This window comes from Pinus tabuliformis, chromosome 2_1 (genome assembly GCF_031772625.1).
Source record: "Pinus tabuliformis cultivar Carrire ecotype Pingquan chromosome 2_1, CPIR1, whole genome shotgun sequence".
NCBI lineage: Eukaryota > Viridiplantae > Streptophyta > Pinopsida > Pinales > Pinaceae > Pinus > Pinus tabuliformis.
This window is the reverse complement of record NC_142299.1, coordinates 992,345,138-992,364,699: the sequence shown is the minus strand read 5'-3', so window position 1 is coordinate 992,364,699 and position 19,562 is coordinate 992,345,138. Positions and strand designations below refer to the sequence as shown.

General features: G+C 40.6%; 1 protein-coding gene across 4 annotated transcripts in view; it reads right to left on the bottom strand.

Annotated features, from left to right (window-relative positions):
- The window catches only part of LOC149203968 (endo-1,3;1,4-beta-D-glucanase-like), a 450,756-nt gene that overhangs the window by 340,002 nt on the left and 91,192 nt on the right, over positions 1-19,562 (bottom strand). For all 4 annotated transcript variants that reach the window (XM_089403636.1, XM_089403637.1, XM_089403638.1 and 1 more), the window contains exon 2: positions 6,960-6,981. In XM_089403636.1, coding sequence (XP_089259762.1) covers positions 6,960-6,981 — 22 coding nt within the window. The remainder of the gene's footprint in view (positions 1-6,959; positions 6,982-19,562) is intronic.

Sequence of the window (19,562 nt, the reverse complement as noted above, 5' to 3'; positions counted from 1 at the left end):
TTCATGTATCATGCCTGAAGAAGGCATTGGGGCAGCAGGTGACAGTGACAGATGAGCTACCACCCACGGATGATGAGGGGCATTTGGTGTTGCAACCAGAGGCTATTATTGATACCAGGGAGAGGCAACTACGGAGCAAGATGGTCCGGGAATTCTTGGTGAGGTGGAAGAATTTACCGGATGAGGATGCCACTTGGGAGAGAGAAAATTTTGCAGCATCCATCACTTCAGTTGCTTGAGGACAAGCAACATTTTGCCAGGGGAGACTGTAATATTCCTAATTAGCCATGGCTAATTGGAATATTCGATTTTGCTCAATTTTGCCTTCTATAGTTATTTATAAATAAAAAGGTGAGGAAAGGGGGACATAACTCACTTTATGAATAAAGTCACTCCCTAGTAGCACAACGTTGTAACTTAAAAGGGGAGCCAAGGGGGCCCAAGGACCACGTAAAAAAGGGGCCCATGTAGACACTTGGAGGGACTGCGCAAATGGAGAAGGAACACGTGGCAAGAGAGAGGCTATGTTGGAGGAGGTGGGCCTTAGGGTTTTGAGAGAGGCCAACACTATAAAGGAGAGAGGAGCCTCCTCATTTTGATGATTCGATTATGTTGCATTTGAGCTAGTCACTTCGACTTAGAGCACGCTGGCTGTTTAGCCTGTCTGCGGCATTGTTTAGTGCATCGAGTGTCTCCGTTCGAAGATCTCACGCTTAGCCCCGGGGGACTTCGAGTGCCTGCTCGGGCAAGGTAGTTTCAATAGTATTTTGCAGGAGGAGCGATTTCTGGAGTTGAGGAGGAGCTGAGTATTTTGATGACTGCGCAGTCTTGAGAGGGGAGGACGCAGTTCTTTTGGTAGGAGCTCCGGGTTGGGTTTTTGTGGAGGATTTGAGCTTGGAGATTCTGCAAGGGATCAGCCCTTGCATATTGGAGGATTTTGGCAGAGTTTCGGGTAGAGTTGGAGGATTCTCTTCAGGAGCAGCACAGAGCCTTGAGGGAGAGCATAGATCCTCAAGGGGGTGATTTTCGGGGGTCAGCTATTTTAGAAAAGCTTTCTGGGCTTTTCTGGGTTTATTGAGCAGAGGTTGATTCCAGAGTTTCAGCATTTTCTGAGGAGGGGAACAGCCCCAAATCCTCATTTGATTCCAACAGTAGCAGCAACACAACAGTTCTCCAGCAGTTTGGACGCAGTTCAGAGAGAGGCCATTTCCTTACCGTTCTGAGTGTATTTCTTCACTTGCCTTGTGCAAGTCGAGGTGCTATCTTTCTGATCACCTCTTGTACTCTTTCCATTACTCAGTATAATAAAATAGCTTAGCATTTCTCTCTACATTTCTCGAGTTTCTTCTTATATTCCATGTATACATTCTTGTATGTTGCATTATTGTTATTTCTCTGGTTGGAGTTTGCTAGTGTTTGAGGGATATCTCTGATAAGGGATATTACATTATTGTACTAAGATTTTTACTTTGTTAGATCTTAGACTTTTGTGATCAATATTCTGAATAATAATGTGGTTCATCCTCAAGACAAAGATTTTTACTGCTGCATAGTAAAATAAACCCTCATATGCTGCACCGGTTTTCCCTTGGGGTTTTCCCGAGGACATTAGTCCAAAATAACTGTGTTAATTGTGTGCATGAATTTCTTAGTTCTAGTTTAATTTTCCACAATGTATTTAATTTGTTGTGAATAATTGCAAAGTGATTTATTCGATATTAATGAGAAAATTAATAAATTACTAATCAGTTAGGAGAATAAATTCCAGTCGCTACAGTTCGAGGAATTTTCACATGGTATCAGACCGTGTTTGATCAAATTTGAAACTTAGAGCAAGGGAAGCAGATGTGTGGAGTTTCCGAGGGAGATTTGAGCACAATCTCTCCAAATCTGCATAGGCTAGCTAGTGGTGCAAATTGTAGAGGCAAAGGGTTCGATTTCCAAATCCAGTCCGCAGGCAATGGATTTGCTAGAGAGGGCTCTGGTGAGTAGATCGGTTATTTTGCAGAGAAGATCTATCAAATCTGGGCGCAGAGATTTGCAACAGTTGCAGATCTACATAGGATAGGAAGAGAAAAGCACACAGAGAAGAAGAGGGTTTCCAGTTTCTACTTGCAGTCAGATGATCCATAGACAATTGCAATAACACAGTGTCCATGGATAGTAGTCAGATAGACAGTTGCAGTAACACAGCGTCAGCAAATAGTAGTCAGATAGACAGTAGCAGAGCCAGTTGCAGTCAAATGATCGAGAGACGGTTGTAGTAACATAGGCAGTGCGAATTGCCCAGTTGCAGTATGCAGGTGCAGTTCCAACTAGAAGATTCCCAATGCAAAGCTACGCAGTCTAGTTTCCAGTGTAGGACAATGCGAGTTGCCAGGAGGGAGCAGAGATATTTCCCATAGGGAAGTTGAGACTCGGAGGGAGTCTAGCTTCAGAGGGAGTAGACCTATGGAAGCTAGTACTTTCGGATCTAGGGAGATCAGACTCATTATAGCAGTGGTTGCAGCAACAATGTAGAGATAGCAGTAGAGCAGTAGAAGCAACAGTATGAGTAGATCAGAGTTTGCGCAATAGCACGATGGACAATATTGTCTTCATAGTGATTTCAAGTGACAAGGAGATTGGTCAACTTAGAAAGTGGAGGAGGTCAGTCAAACATCAACAACACATGATTGTCTAGGTGTAGGAGAGTAGTATTGGTGGAGAAAACACCTTCCTCACTAAGAGGGAGTGTTATTTTTTGTAGCATCACACAGATGTTCTAGACTCATTTTGTATTTAAGAGGCAAAGGAACACAAGATCTCCAAAACCCATAAAAAGTTTCGCAAGATAAGCTTGTGAAATGCCTCAATTAACTTATTGATCAATAATTAAAAAATGCCTATGTCTAACCTAGGAAAATTGATTGATTAATGGAAATTAATTGAGGATGATTGAGAAGGCTCTAGAGACTCATATGGATCCAATCTAAGATGACCTTAGCCATTGATGAGGATCTCATCATGGTCGTTGAAGCTCCAGCGAGAGATTTTAAGAGCAAATCGATGGGATGAGGAGAGAGCAAGTATCTATCTAGCAAGTGAGGGAGCAAGTATCTATGCAGTGCAAATTTCCCAGTGCACAGAGATTCAGTGAGGGAAGAATTTGAGCCAGTGGAGGAGGATCTGTGATTGAGGGAGCAGCAGTAGAGAGATCCGGAGAGTTTTCCAGTGTCTCCCCAATGCCACTTTGGCAAGAGACAGGAGGTTGAATATTTTTGCAGAGAGGGTCACATAGCCAGTGCGAGTGAGCCAGAACCTTGTGTGAAGTGCCGAAAAGGAGGTCGACTCAGTTGTTGGAGGGCAGAAGATTGTTCGGAAGGCAGAGCGACTTCATTCCAGAGGCAGAGGGAGGCAAGATGGCTCATCTAGAGCCAGCTAGTAGGTTGTAGGATTTTCCCAGGTCAAGCAGTGCAAATTCTGGCAAAGCAAGTTGCCAGTGAGAGAGTTCGAGCAGGCCAGAGGGAGGCCAAATTATTGCAGAAGGGAGAAAATTTCTCTAAATTATTTTGCTAGTATATTTTCCGGAGGATTGCCAGTTGGGCATCCACATTATTGTACTCAGACTTTTACTGTTGCATAATAAAATATACCCTCATCTGTTGCATCGATTTTCCCTTCAAGGTTTTTTCGGGGACATTAGTTCAAAATAACCGTGTTAATTGTGTGCATGAATTTCTCAGTTCCAAATTAATTTTTCGCAGTGTATTTAATTTGTCGTGAAGAATTGCAGTGTGATTTATTTGATATTAATTGGAAAATTAATATATTGCTGATCAGTTAGGAGAATCAATTCCAGTAGTTGCAGTTCAAGGAATTTTCAGAAATGAGACGATATGAGTCAATTATGGGATGCCTCAAGATGGCACACATCCTTTCTGACTCATCCAAAGTACCATTATGGTAAAACATGGTTGCCCCTCTCACCGACCATATTTGGGATCTATATTGATGAGCTAGAGTCCTTCCTTCATGAGCATATCCAGAAGAGCGATGGATGTCTTCTACATTAGGTGTTGATCTGCCTACTCTTCGTCGATGACCTGGACTTGTTGGCCTCTAATCATGTGGGCTTACACAGACAAATCAATCAACTATCCAATTTTTGTGACCTCCAACAGTTGACGATCAACCTAGGTAAAACCAAGGTTTTGATCTTCAAAGCATCAAAGCACTCTCTTACAAATTTACATGTCTACTACCATGGGACAGAGATTGAGATCACCACAACTTACAGTTACCTGGGAGTACAATTCATATGGCCTAATTTTGGTTTGCAGTAGGCCATCCAACCTCGACTTAGTAAAGGGTATGGTTCCCTGGCCCTCATCAAGTGATAGTGCTTCCAGGGGCAATTTCAGGATCACCAAAGCACTCTCTTACAAATTTACATTTCTACTACCAAGGGACAGAGATTGAGATCACCACAACTTACAGCTACCTGGGAGTACAATTCATATGGCCCAATTTTGGTTTGCAGTAGGCCATCCAACCTCGACTTAGTAAAGGGTATGGTTCCCTGGCCCTCATCAAGTGATAGTGCTTCTAGGGGTAATTTCAGGGCATCTCAACCAAACTCTACCTTATCGAGGCAATTATCAGACCCATAATTCTCTATGGCTCTAAAATATGAGGATCAAGCTTGTTGCAAACGGTCTGGACTAGATTAGAGGGAGTACAAACCTTGCTTCTCAGGCACATCATCTAGTGTAAACAAACAATATCACAACCCATCATTCAGGCAAAGTTTGGTGTCCACCCTTTCCAACTCGAGGTCATTTTCCACTTGGTTTCTTTTCTTCATAATGTTTGATCTCTCGAAGACTGCCACTGGGCAAGAGAGGTATCATTGCTCCTCAAAGGCTCTTTCCTTAGATCCTTCCCCAAGCTAGGGCTAAGGTTGGTTCTCAAAGGCATCCTGGCTTCTTCAGAAAATGAGTATCTCCCTAGAGCGCCTTCCCCCATTTGAATTCTCCTTTGATGCGCCATGCTATCTCTTGCCAACTAGACAGGTTCTGAACTAGGCTATCAGAGATGATATCTATAGATTCTGCATTTAGGTCACCTGGATCTCACCTCCGACACCCCTGAGCTCTAAAATGTCTTTCTACCTAGAGCACTTTTTGGAGCTAGCTAATGGCATGATCATCTAGCCCCTTTATTCACGCAGACATTGGATGCACTCGCTCATGATCCCCTTGGGATAGTTTCAAGTCAACTCCCATAGACTTTGAATAGAGATAGATCACCATATATCATGATTTGATAGGATCTGCTAAGTGTTTTACCTTTAGGAGCTGAAGATAGTGATGCACCTCATTTCCAGTGCCCCCGAGATCAGAGGACACTATCACTGCCTCTACAGGGACTCAAGAGGCTCCCTCACTACCTCTCTCCAATACCAGGATCGAAGATGCTTAGCCCTCTTCATTAGGGATATTTTCAACCATAGATCTCAACTCTTGCATGCCATGCCCTACCCTAGGATGACTAGGCCAACCTCATACTTCCTTGTTGATCTGACAAATCAGGGAAACAAACAGTTGGTAGAGATCCAGAGCGCACCAAACAACCAAATGATGAGACCTCGGGTTTCCCCTCATCCTCCTCCTCTGGAAGACCACCCGATCCCATTGAGACCAATTCGAAGGTGTCAGTTTGTACATTAGGCCACATGTCCTCAAAGCATTAGACAGATCAGCTCCAGACAGATCTAGAGTAGAGCACGCCCTTCCCATCAAACTACCTCCTAGATCCAAAAGAGTACCAGAGATCCATTCGGAGTTTCCTTCTTCCGACATAGGGTTGCTACAAGTATCCTTCACTCGTACACCCCCCCTGAAACATGCAGCCAAGCTCCTCAATAGTTCCAGAAGACTCCAACAGCAAGCCAATACCCAGTTCACCCCCCTCACCCTTGACCATTAGACTCAGGAGACCTTCACAACATCAACCCCATCATCTGATCTCCCTCCATCACTGTCCATCTTGATAGGTTCTTGGGTTGGGTTGTCCACCTCTCTAGTCTTGGACAAACTCAATCAGTGTTTTGTATCATTGTTTCTTTGTCACAGTTTTATACATATGTTTTGATGGTATACTTATGTAAGTTTCTTTTCTTTGTATTATTTTTGGTTTTTTCTAGGAGTTGCACCAGCACTCCCACATAGTACTCACTGTGGTTGTACTCTTCAGTCCCATTGACCCACTTTTGTGGTTATTTGTTGGACATTGATAAATTATCTTATCTTATCTTATCTTATCTGAAGTTGAGACAACATGGCAGTTAGAGAGTGCCTTAGCTTGCCTTCCCACAAGGTCTATCGATCACAAAAATACAGTCATTTGATAAATTGGGAAGGTGACCTACATTTCATTAAGACATTATGTATCTAAAATCTGGAGGAAGCCTAATTTTAGAATCTATTCATCAGACATAATTCTCTATAAAGTTTAACTTCTAGAGAGAAGCTCTGAAACACTGTAACGTGGTCAAGAGGAATCTCTTTCCTGATTTACTTTGCCCATTTATGCTGTGTGGATAGTAGTTTTGATTTTCAGCCATCATAAATACAAGCTCTAAGATATTGCACGTGTCTAGCCAGCTCAAGATTGTCCAATCTGAGAGAACACTTTATCTTGTAATTTGTTGGCAAAGAGTTTCAGATCAGCGTGCCTGTGCAGTTAATGCATTCTCTACTTCTAATATGTTATGCTTAACGAAGATATTTAGTTTTCATTTTTCTTGGAAAACGAGAGCTTTAAACAGAAAGCAATTAAACCACCTTAGACAGGCACCTTACTCGGGACATATTGATGTAGACATTCACTACAGATTTTAACCCTGTTAGAGGAGGTTGTAAAAGTACACTAAAATGCACAGTTTCAAACTTTAATCAATGGGCATCAAATTATACCTCAATTTTGGAGCCTCAAATCCTGTAACAGTACAAAAAGACAGACAGAAAGCATTCATGTCAGCCACGGGACATTGAAAATTACATTTTACTATTACTAATAAGTTCCATTGCATTCCTAAACTATACATTTCATAGTCCCAACTCCTAAGGATTCGTAAGGTATGCTTCCCTAATGTATTCAGCATGTAGTATAATAGTCCTAAAGATGCAACAGTAGAAAATTTAACATTAATAAATACTTCCACTCAATCTCTAAACTATCCAGCACACAGTCCCAAGAATACATAAAGGTGTATTTCTAAGCTATTTTTCAAGAAGTCCCAAGGATGCAAAACATTGCAGACAGATCTTACCATTTACACAGAAGTGTGGGTGGGGAGGGGGTGGCGAAGGGTGGAGTGGAAATGAAAAGCAAGAAACCCCATAGAAACTAAGGAATCACAAGATCTTTTCGACCTCAAAAGACACTACTTCTGGTATATTTTAGGCATATAGCAATACCAAGAAAGAGAACAGCTTTGACCCCAAACATTCACGTTACTAATTGATTGTTGATTCATGGAAACAGTAATATGTTGTAGCTACAAAACTAATATCAGGTTCAGCAGATCCAATCATGCAAGAATGATACAAGTTTATAACACTGGATAATCATTTCCATACAACGTAATGTGATAGAACAGCTTTGACCCCAAACATTCACGTTAGTAATTGATTGTTGATTCATGGAAACAGTAATATGTTGTAGCTACAAAACTAATATCAGGTTCAGCAGATCCAATCATGCAAGAATGATACAAGTTTATAACACTGTGGATAATCATTTTCATACAACATAATGTGATTATCTCGCTGCATTCATGTCATTGTGAATACATGCCCTTCTATTATTGAAACACTTCTCTGAATCCAATGGTAGGCACTGTTATATACCTGTAACCTGACATACGTCAATTATATCAGTGCATGTTAATAAATAATTATTTATGTGTTGGGTTAAAACCAAATTGTCATGTCCTCTTAAGGGGTACATTAACTGTTAGACATGCGTTCCCTGCCATGCCATTTGTAATTTCAACCGTCTTGTCTATTCAATATGTTTCTTATTTGGCCTATTGGTTTGCAATGTAGCGTGCTCATCTTGAGACTCCACATCAAGAGAACCCTAGTGTTCGAATATTCCAAGCAAATACCTATTCAAAGATATGCTAATCCTATCAAGATCTATAAAAAAGAATTTTCCAGAACTCTCCTAGTTAAAGCTCTTTTTAGCAACCCCCCATCAATAACTCCAATGGTTTTGCAACCATATGTTTCCAATGCCTTCAAAGCCTTAGACATGTCGAGAATCTAAGGTTACCCTCACAAAATGTCTAAGAAATTTGATAAGTGGTTACCTATATTTTTAGGCAACAATGTTATTACTCTTGAATTACACTTATCTTCACTTTATAATATCTTTGAACCTCATCTAGTCCAAGATGAGCATGACGATGTAGTCATGAAGCTTTTTTCTGTATCGTTAGTAGAAAATGCAAGATCGTGGTACAATAGTCTCCCTGAGAAAAGCATTAAATCTTGGCAAGCTTTCCATCATGCTTTTATAAAAAGATGGGCAATTAAGAAAGATGGTATATTACTGTTGACTCAATTCAATGAAATTAAGAAGAAAGAAACAAAGTCTATGGAGGAATTTGATATGAGATTTAGCACATTGATAAAGCAATTTCTTGAGGACCTTAAGCCAAGAGATGAAGCTATCCTTTCTTGCTTTTCAAGGACAATTTGGTTTTATACTAAGGATTAAGTTTCCAAATAGTTTGGTAGAAGCTCAAGAGTGGGCTTGTAAAATTGAATTGAACATGTTAACCTGCAAAATAGGACCCTTCAATATGCCTAATATGACTGTTGAGAATAAGCCTAAGGATGTTAGTAATGTTGATCTCACTTTATATTCCATAAAAATTTCAAATCAAAATTTGATCAAATAGCCACCTAAATCAAGCAAACCCAAGCTTCTCTCCTAAATAGGATAACTATCCTAGAAAAGGAAAAGGATGAAGAGTCTAGAATTAATCTTAAGAAGGAGAAGTACCTCCAATATACTAGAAGAAACAAAGCGCTTGAAGCTTCTTAACCTAATGATTCCGAACCAAACCTCCCCCAAGTATGTGGACTAGATACCAATATTGTGATAATCGCGATCGGGATTAAATTGTTGAAGGTCTAGAAAATGAAAAAACCGTAAAAATCGGTAAAAATTGGCAAAAAATCGGCAAAATTAATAAAATACAAAAAAAACAATTTTTTTCAATTTTTTTAATATCTAAAGCATCCACAACATAAAATAAATACATTGACACATAAGTATGAAAATAGAACTAATATATAAGATGCGTAATATGTCTAGTGCTACATCACACATAATAGTGAATCATGTCCTGAACTAGGATACCGGGAATGGCTGCCTGAAGGGCCAAAACGCCGTTTTACGTTTTGGATACGTATCCACCCCAGAAACAGCAAAAAAACGGCTCAAAAACGTTTTGGGTGATTTGGAAACGTTTTGTTTTTTTTTCTAGCCATTTTTCAGGCGTTTTCCTGAAAAAACCCTCCCGTTTTAAAAAAACCAATACGTTTCAGCGAATCGTGAAACGTATTTTAAAAATTTCAAAACGTTTGGTCAGCGAAAACCTTGCCCGTCGGGAACAGATTAGCATTTTAAGTTTTGAAGTTGTAACTTTTAACTTTACGGGCACGGTTTATGATTCATTCTACCCTAACCTAATTCCTAAACGACAAGAGCGCTGAGTGCTGAGTGCTGAGTTCACTGCCGCCGCTGAGAGTTTCGCTGCCCGTTGAAAGTTACTGAACCTGTCGGCATCGTTGGACTTGGTACACGACTGATAATCTTTGTCTCTTTTTATCTTTCGATTCATCTCTAGAGTCTAAAGTTTAAACGCAATGATTTCTTGCTTTCAAGTTTCTGCGGCATTAGTTAGCAGGCTGTTTCGTTTTCTCTACACTGTACAGTGAGTGAGTATGTAGGACAACAAAGTTACAAACGTTAACCTCTTCTCCTCCATCGTTCTGTCTGGATGGTAAATCCCAGGTGTGTTTTATATAGTGTTATGGTTGATACTGTCAACACTTCCAGTTCCGGCTATGTTAATTAGATGTCTATGTTGGAGAGCTGAGAATTAGAAACAGTTGCTAAGTTTGCTGATGTGCTGTAGCATCTCTTGTATACTTGGACAGTCTTGTATTTTGTAAATGCATGTCTAAATTTTCATGGCTTAGAACTGTAGATTTAATGTTAAAAAAAAATCTTATGCACATGCAAAAGTCATATGGGATACGTGAACTGCTATGCAATAAAGGACAGGAATTGTTAATGATGTGCCTTGGTATTTTAGACATGAAAATTGGAAAGTACTATGTAAAAACTTAAAAGGCACATGAATTATCGAGAATGAGCTTTGGTCTGTTAGACCCAGAAATTGGAAACGCTTGTAGTTTTAAAAATCTGTTATTAAGATAGGATACTGTACAGTACAAAAACATGATCTGAAAGTAGTTTATGAAATGGCCCTCTGAAGATTTTAATGGACTGGTCACTGAAATGGGAAGAAGAGCTATGAAAGCACCCCAGATATCTTAAAGTTTATTTCAAATTTTTAAATTTTGAGATCAGTGCAGCGATGCTCTAAAATGGCTCAAACATCCATGAAGAGGGAAATAGTTCATTTTGTTTTAATAATAAATACACAGGCAAACCTGGATTAACAACGCTGGAATCAAAGGATTCCATGGCTTCATTCCATTATATCATAAAAGGACAAAGAATCAGAGGTTTTGCCATTTTGCATTATCTTCATCTTGGAAGTTGGAACATAGTTGACATGATACAGGTAGACATAAGCAAGACTGCCTCCCTTGGCTTTTAAGTTTTTACTGGAACTGTTTTGGTCTAGCACAAGATAGATTCAAAAAACGAAAGACTGATATCAAATATTACCCACAGTTCTTCCAAACAAATCCTCAGCCACCAATAACAGAGGTCTTGGGCAGCTTGAATGGCACAACAAGAGGGGACTAAACCCCCTTTTTAGTAGCATCTTGAACTCCAGAAATAGACTAGAGCTGGGTCCTCAAAAGGACAAAACTCAACCCATTTAAAATGGCAGAACTCAGCCCACAAAGCAGCAAACTCGACTAGCAAGTAATAAGAGGTAAACTCGGCCCAGATAACAAGATATATTTAGCCAACAAAAAAGGAACCCTTGGCTTGATATGAGAAGGTAATCTCTGCCTCTTTGGAGAGTGAACTCTGAAAACGTTGCTTCAATATGGCATATGTTGAAACTTGAATTGATGATGATGAATCATGAATCATGATAGATCATAGATGATACAGATAATCTAGATTCTGAAATATGAATGGTAATATGAATTTTTTATTTTTAATATATATATATATATATATATATATATATATATATTATTTATTTATTTATTATGTGTCGTTTCCTGCCGTATCGTATCCAGATTTTTTGAAAATTTGCCGTATCCGTTTCAAACCCCGTACCCGTATCCATTCCCGTATCCGTTTTCTGGTAACTTAGGTCCTGAATCCCGAGTCCTGACTCGACCTCAAAATATCAACAAAAAATATAATAATGTGTCTCATATCATGAGTCATATGTTGATTTGGGGTAGCATCGGATGTGCTCTAGCCATGAAAATTGGTGGAGAGGCTAAAGCACATGAGATCTCCAAGACCCATAAATCGTTTTGGAAAATTCCATCCGGATGAAGAGTTATTAAAATAATTAATATTTTTAATGAGTTCCTAAGTCTAAACTTAGGAAAATAAAAATATTAATGGGTATTAATAAAGATAAGGATGAGAAGCTTCTAAGAGACAAAGATCAAGTCTATTTTAATCTTAGCCGTTGATTAGGGACTTAATCTCGGTCGTTGATTCATCAACAAGAAAAGTATAAGAGAAGGCTTGAGGGTCAGTTGGAAATACACTGAGGGAGACCAGTCAGTTCGATTTCTGGAGTAGGGCTTGCTAAGAAATTCGAACTAGAAGACTGGATTGCAGTAAGAGGTAGCGAGTACGTAACAGAGAGGCAGGGACAGTGCCAGAGGATCAGTGCAGAGATCAGAGAGGCAGACGCAGAGCCACTCAAGAAGACGTAGAGGCAACAAGACTGCGCAGTCACTGGAGGGCCTGCGTGGGTGACGCAGAGAGGCCAAGTGTTGATGCAGTGAGGCAGAGTGCTGACGCAGAGGGCCTGGGAATTGCGCAGAGGCTAGTTGGACTGACGTTGAGCCTAGGGGAGATGTTGGAGAATTTATCTCTGTTGGGTGACCCAGTTTGGCACCCTAGTTGTACTCAAGAAAAACTAATTAATAAAATCCTCCTCTGCTGCATCGGTTTTCCCGCATTGGGTTTTTCCGGGGACAATTTTCCAAACATAACTGTGTTGATGTGTTTGATTCTTGTGCATGTATTTGTTTATGCTTAATGGTGTGATGTCTGTAGTAGAATTTATTTTAATATTTACTTAAGGGATTTCGTAAATAACTTATTGAAGAATAAATAGGTAAAATAAATCAGTTGCTGCAGTAATAGAATTTTCACCTGGTATCAGAGCAAGGAATTAGAGACAGGAAGGGAAAATCAATTATGGGTCGAGATCATGATGCAGAGGCATCTACGTCAGGAGACTCGTGCAGATTTTTAGACAATTGCACAAGAGATAATAATTTCAATTTCTCTATGCTGGCTTCCAGATTGGAAGAAGAAGTTGCTTGTGTGACAAGCTCTGCATCATCAAAGGTATGGTATATAGACAATGGAGCCTCCTGGCATATGACAGGAATCCGGGAATGTTTCTCAAATTATCAGGAGGAAAGGATGAATTTTCAGATCACCACGGGGAATAAGGCAAAGTGTACTCCAGTAGGGAAGGGTACCATAGTTTTTCAAATAGAAACGGGAGAGCGGTTCTGTGCTACCAATGTGTTGCATGTGCCAGGACTGGGGATGAACTTACTTTCCGTATCACAACTTCAAAGCAAGGGCTATGACGTTTTCTTCATTAAGGAGAAAGTATACGTCAAACACCCGAGTTGGAAAAAGAAAGTGCAGATCGGAATCAGAAGTAACAGGTTGTATAGGTTACAACTAGAATCACCAATGGCACTGATAGGCAGTAATGGAGACAAGGATTTGAATGAACTATGGCACAGAAGAATGGGACATTTTCACCATGGGGCTCTGAGAATTCTCAGGAAAACTGTAACAGGAGTTCCAGATCTTAGTACAGAACGAGATGATGTATGCAGAGGATGTGCTCTGGGCAAGTATGCCAAAGCAACATTTCCTAGAAGTAAAAACAGGGCCAAGAGTGTACTAGGATTGATACACTCAGATATCTGTGGACCAATGTCCACTAAAGCTCTTAGTGGTGTTGAATACTTCGTCACCTTCATTGATGACCACTCCAGGAAAATTTGGATTTATTTTCTGAAAACCAAGGACGAGCTTTTCTGTTGATTCAAACTCAAAGAGTTCAAGGCTCTGGTGGAGAATCTGATAGGGAAGAAAATAAAAATTTTGTGCTCAAACAATGGTGGAGAATATGTCAATAAGGACTTCACTGATTTTTGCGCTAGGGAGGGCATCAGAAGAGAGCAGACAGCTCCTTACAATCCGTAGTAGAATGGAGTAGCAGAAAGGAAGAACAGGACTATCGTGGAAGCAACTAGGGCCATGATGTATGATTAAGATATGCCAAAATTCCTATGGGAAAAAGCATGCAACACAACAGTCTATGTCCAGAATAGAACTCCTCATAGGGCATTGGGCAAGATTACTCCAGAGAAAGTCTTCACCCGGAAGACACCTGAAGTCGGCCATTTCAGGATATTTGGGAGTTTAGCATATTGTCGCATACCCGAGGAGAAAAGGAAGAAGTTAGATCAAACTACAGAGAAAGGATATCTAGTGGGATATAGCGAGAATGCTAAGGCATATATAATCTATCTTCCAGGGAGCAAGAAGGTAGTAGTTCGACGAGATGTGAAGTTCATGGAAGATAGGGCCTTCAAAAAATCTCGAGAAATGCCTTCCGAGGAGCAGTCAAAATATGAGTCGTTGGTCAAACCACTTCAACCAGCGGAAGCCAAGAATTCTCCTTCAGAACAGGAAGAATCACAGGAAGAGGAGGAGATAACAGATGCACCTGCTACCAGAGGAAGAACGAGTCGGGAACTTCGACAGATTCTGCGGGATGCAAAAGATTTCATCAGTGCACCGAGAAACAATAAAAGGGAGTGAAAACAGCCAGATAGATATCGTGCCTTAGTAGCTCAAGATGGGGAGCCTTCTAGTTTTCAGAAGGCCATTCAACATCAAGTTTGGATGGATGTGATGGTAGAGGAATACAACTCTATAATGGTGAATGATGTCTGGGAAGTAGTACCTAGGCCTCAAGATAGATCGGTGGTAGGTTCGAGATGGATCTACAAGATTAAATACGCTACAGACGACAGTGTGGAAAAATACAAGGCCAGGTTTGTGGCTAAGGGGTATGCTCAGAAGGAAGGAATTGACTACAAAGAGACCCTCGCCCCAGTAGCCAGGTATACATCTATTAGAACCGTGATATCTCTTGCAGCACAGATGGGATGAGAGATTCATCAGATGGATGTCAAAACGACATTCTTGAACGGGGTAATAGAAGAGGAAGTATACATTGAACATCCAGAAAGCTTTGAGACACATGAGAAGAAGTCTCATGTATGCAGATTAAAGAAAGCCTTATATGGGCTCAAACAGGCACCTAGAGCGTGGTATGGTCGAATTGATGGCTACTTGTAGAAGATGGGGTTCCTCAAGAGTGACGCAAATCCAAATCTCTACTATCTGGTTGTAGAGAATGAGCCCCTAATCCTAGTATTATATGTGGACGATCTCTTCCTGACAGGATCATCCAAGCTCATCGAGTACTGCAAGAAGAATCTAGCCATAGAATTTGACATGAAGGATTTGGGGCAGATGCATTATTTCCTGGGGTTGGAAGTTTGGCAGCAAAAGGGGGAGATCTTCCTTGGACAAGGGAGATATGCTACAGAAATTCTGAAGAGATTCAGGATGCAGGATTGTAGGCCTATGGCTACTCCAATGATCACCAACTGGAAGAAAATTGATGCATCAGAAGACAAGGATGTTGATCCCACCTTATACAGGCAACTCGTAGGGTCCCTGATGTATCTGGTCAATACCAGGCCAGACATTTGTTACGCTGTCAACACCCTCAGTCAGTTCATGGTGGAATCAAAGAGGGCGCACTAGGCAGCAACCAAACATGTTCTCAGATATATACAGGGAACAGTCAATTATGGACTCTTGTACACCAGGAGTAAGGATATCAAATTGAGTGGATTTACTGATGCAGATTGGGCTGGAAGTTCCGTGGATCGAAAAAGTACCTCTGGGTACTGTTTCAACATTGGATTGGGAATGACCTCCTGGTGCAGTAGGAAACAAAAATCTATAGCTATGAGCTCAACTAAAGCAGACTATATGGCCGCTAGCATAGCTTCGTGTGAAGCCATATGGCTTAGAAAACTGCTTGTGGACCTATTCAGAAGAAGGATGGAAGCGACCAGGATCATGTGTGATAATCAGGGTTGCATCAAGCTCTCTGAGAATCCAGTATTTCATGATCGATCAAAGCACATTGATATTCAATGTCACTTTGTCAGAGACTGTGTCCAACGAGGAGCTGTACAGTTGAGCTACACTCCTACAGGAGAACAGGTGGCAGACATCCTTACCAAAGCCCTTGGAAGAACAAAGTTTGATTATTTCAGGGAGAAGATGGGGATGATAAAGAATCCATTTCAGTAGCAAAAATGGGTATGATGTTGCAGTGCAGATGCAGTGTTGGGAGGAAAGGACCAGCAGCAGCACAGATGCAGAGGGAGTTGCAGTGCAGATGTAGTGTTGGGAAGAAGGACCAACAACAACACGAATACAGAGGGAGCTGCAGTACAGATGTAGCAGTTGCAGTGGTAGAGCCGTGGGCAGCAGTACAAGATGCAGTAGTACAAAGGATGTTGGGCATGAAGACCAAAAATCAGCACAGGTACCGATGTCGGATGATCATGGTGATGCTCAGTTGTGGAGTATTGATAGAGCACATTCATCGCCAAGAGAGAGTGTTGATTTGGTGTAGAATCGGATGTGCTCTAGCCATGAAAATTGGTGGAGAAGCTAAAGCACATGAGATCTCCAAGACCCAAAAATCGTTTTGGAAAATTCCATCCGGATGAAGAGTTATTAAAATAATTAATATTTTTAATGAGTTCCTAAGTCTAAACTTAGGAAAATAAAAATATTAATGGGTATTAATAAAGATAAGAATGAGAAGCTTCTAAGAGACGTAGATCAAGTCTATTTTAATCTTATCCGTTGATTAGGGACTTAATCTCGGCTGTTGATTCATCAACAGGAAAAGTATAAGAGAAGGCTTGAGGGTCAGTTGGAAATACACTGAGGAAGACTAGTCAGTTCGATTTTTGGAGCGGGGTTTGCTGAGAAATTCGAACTAGAAGACTGGATTGCAGCAAGAGGTAGCGAGTACGTAACAGAGGCAGGGACAGTGCCGAAGGATCAACGCAGAGATCAAAGAGGCAGACGCAGAGCCACTTAGGAAGACGCAAAGGCAGCAGGACTGTGCAGTCACTAGAGGGCCTGTGTGAGTGACGTAGAGAGGCCAAGTGCTGACGCAGTGAGGCAGATTATTTACGCAGAGGGTCTGGGAGTTGCGCAGAGGCTAGCTGGATTGACGTTGAGCCTAGGGGAGGTGCCGGAGAATTTATCTTTGTTGGGTGAGCCAGTTTGGCACCCTAGTTGTACTCAAGAAAAGTTGATTAATAAAATCCTCCTCTGCTGCATCGGTTTTCCCACATTGGGTTTTTCCAGGGACAATTGTCCAAAAATAATTGTGTTGATGTGTTTGATTCTTGTGCATGTATTTGTTTCTGCTTAATGGTGTGATGTCTGCAGTAGAATTTATTTTAATATTTACTGAAGGGATTTTGTAAATAACTTATTCAAGAAAAAGTAGGTAAAATAAATCAGTTGTTGCGGTAATAGAATTTTCACATTATATACAATGAAATGAACCACTAAGTAACTAATGATTTCCTCTGCCCCTCTTGCAAGAAAATGTAATAGCTTATCCTCTAGATGAAGAAGGCCCCGAGGCTAGAATTGGACTCTGATGTCCTATAGAAGCTGAAGAACTAGGAGCCATAGGAGGTAGACCACATCCTCTATTTGTGACCATAGTAGGTGGTGTCACCTCCTCCTCCTATTGTTCCTCCTTCCCTACATTTGTTACCCCCTCCACTATCTCCTCCTCTAACCAATCAGGGGTCGATTCCATGGCAAGCCTCTCGGGCCTTGGCGTCAACCCTCCATGCAGAAGTGTTGTCAATCCCATCGAATGAGATCGCCTCCACATCAGGTATCCTCTGAAGTTGCCTCACCCACAATCGGACATTGTAGTAGACGTAGACCATGTCGTTAAGACACTAGGACTCCAACTTGTACGAGAGTCATAAATTATAAATTAATAATTATAAAAATAATAAATTATATTTTTTATTATTTAATGAATTCGAAAAATTAATTGGAAAGTTTTTAACATGTTGCACTTCTTGGTGTGTATTTTTTCAAATATGCTCTAGTTGCGTTCGCATCCAGAGGAGCTACATGTTTGGTTGAGCACTTGAATGGCAAGGTTTTGGAAATTGGATACTCTGCCACCATAGCTTCTCCACCACACATCTACAACAAATAAGAGAAACATAAGAAAAAAATTGAAATTTGAAAGTTGAAGCAAAGTATGAAGAGACAATGAAAATTGAAAATTGAAACAAACTAAAGCTTAACTGGCATTTTGGTTGTCCTACTATGGATAGCCATGTCAATGCTAAATGTGCCACCTACCATCCTGTATATCTCCATTTCTTTAGAAAATTTTGCACGTTTTGCTAGAGTTGACATCATCTTCTAAACACAAGTGAAGAATCCATCCTTGACCTCAATATCAAATATGAAACCACAGTAGTAAGAAAATGTAGGGTTCAGGTAGATCCCTGCAGCATGAATGGGATGATGGAGTGTATTGTTCCATTTCTCATCAATCACTCTCCATATCAGTTGTTGTTTCTCAAACCCCTCATCCCTTTTATCATCATAATAGTTGTGAATGGATTCTTTGGCCCTATCCATGGCCTCATACAAGTAGCCCATTGTGGGTTTGTCTCCATCAAATAATCAAAGAACCTTTACCAAAGGTTTAGTAATGCTACACACCTCCTGCACCCCCGCCCAAAAGCTTTCCTAGTATGAAACTAGCCTGCATATGGCCTCTCCCTTTGGTTTGTGGCTAAATGACAAAGCACGCCACTCCTCTGAAAGAAACATTCTCTTCACATCCCACATAGAATTCAAGAGAGATTGAAGAGATATGAAGCTAGCGGCAAACCATGTAATAGCAGGGCATGCCAATTCCTTGTTATTGGTGAATGTTCTCATCAAATCAAATGCATGATTATATATAAATTTTGCAATGTTTTTTGATGATTCGACAATATCCCTGACAAAAGGAATTTTCCCTATGTCCTCCAACATCATGTCAATGCAGTGTGCAGCACAAGGAGTCCAAAATAATTTAGGATGCCTCTCCATAAGCATTCTGCCAGCAACAACATAATTTGCAACATTGTCCATTATGACCTGGACAACATGTTGTGGACCCACCTCCTGAATGAACACGTCCAACAAATCACATAATAATCGTGCATCTTTGATATGTGCAGATGCATCAACAGATTTCACAAACATTGTCCCTCGAGACAATTAACCAAGAAGTTAATAAGGGTTCTACCCTTTTGATCAGTCCAACCAACTGACATCACAATGCATCCTATCTGTGTACATGATGCCCTAAACTCCTCAAATCTTGCAGTGCAATCGACCTTTTCATTGTGAAGAATATGCCCTCTCAAGTCATCATAGGAAGGGGTTTTGTACCCCAAGCCAACAATAGCAATAGCATCAACCATAGGCTGCTAAAATGGATTGTTCCTGTCAATGCTGAAGGGAATGTCACTCCATAGAAAACATCTTCCCGCCAGCTTATCAGTTTCTTCCTTATTTTTTTTAAGAGTTGACCTAATAGATGGTTGGGCACTAGGTGTGGTTCTAGAAACAAAAAATGATGAGGCAGTTGTGGGATTGACTGTAGAAACTGATATTGAAGAAGAACCACTCTCACAGTCACCTCCCACCACTCCACCCCCTGCCATTTAATTCTTCATAGCTTCCTTGTTCTGTTTGATTGTCTCTATATTTTTCAATGATTTGAGGGCTCTATGGATGGTTTCTAGAGTTATATTTGTGAAAAGTCCTACTTCATGTCCCGAAATTTGTGCAAGGTGGAATTTCAATCAGTATACTCTCCCTGCCATATGGTTCCCACATAACTTGCAAGTCAAATTTGATCC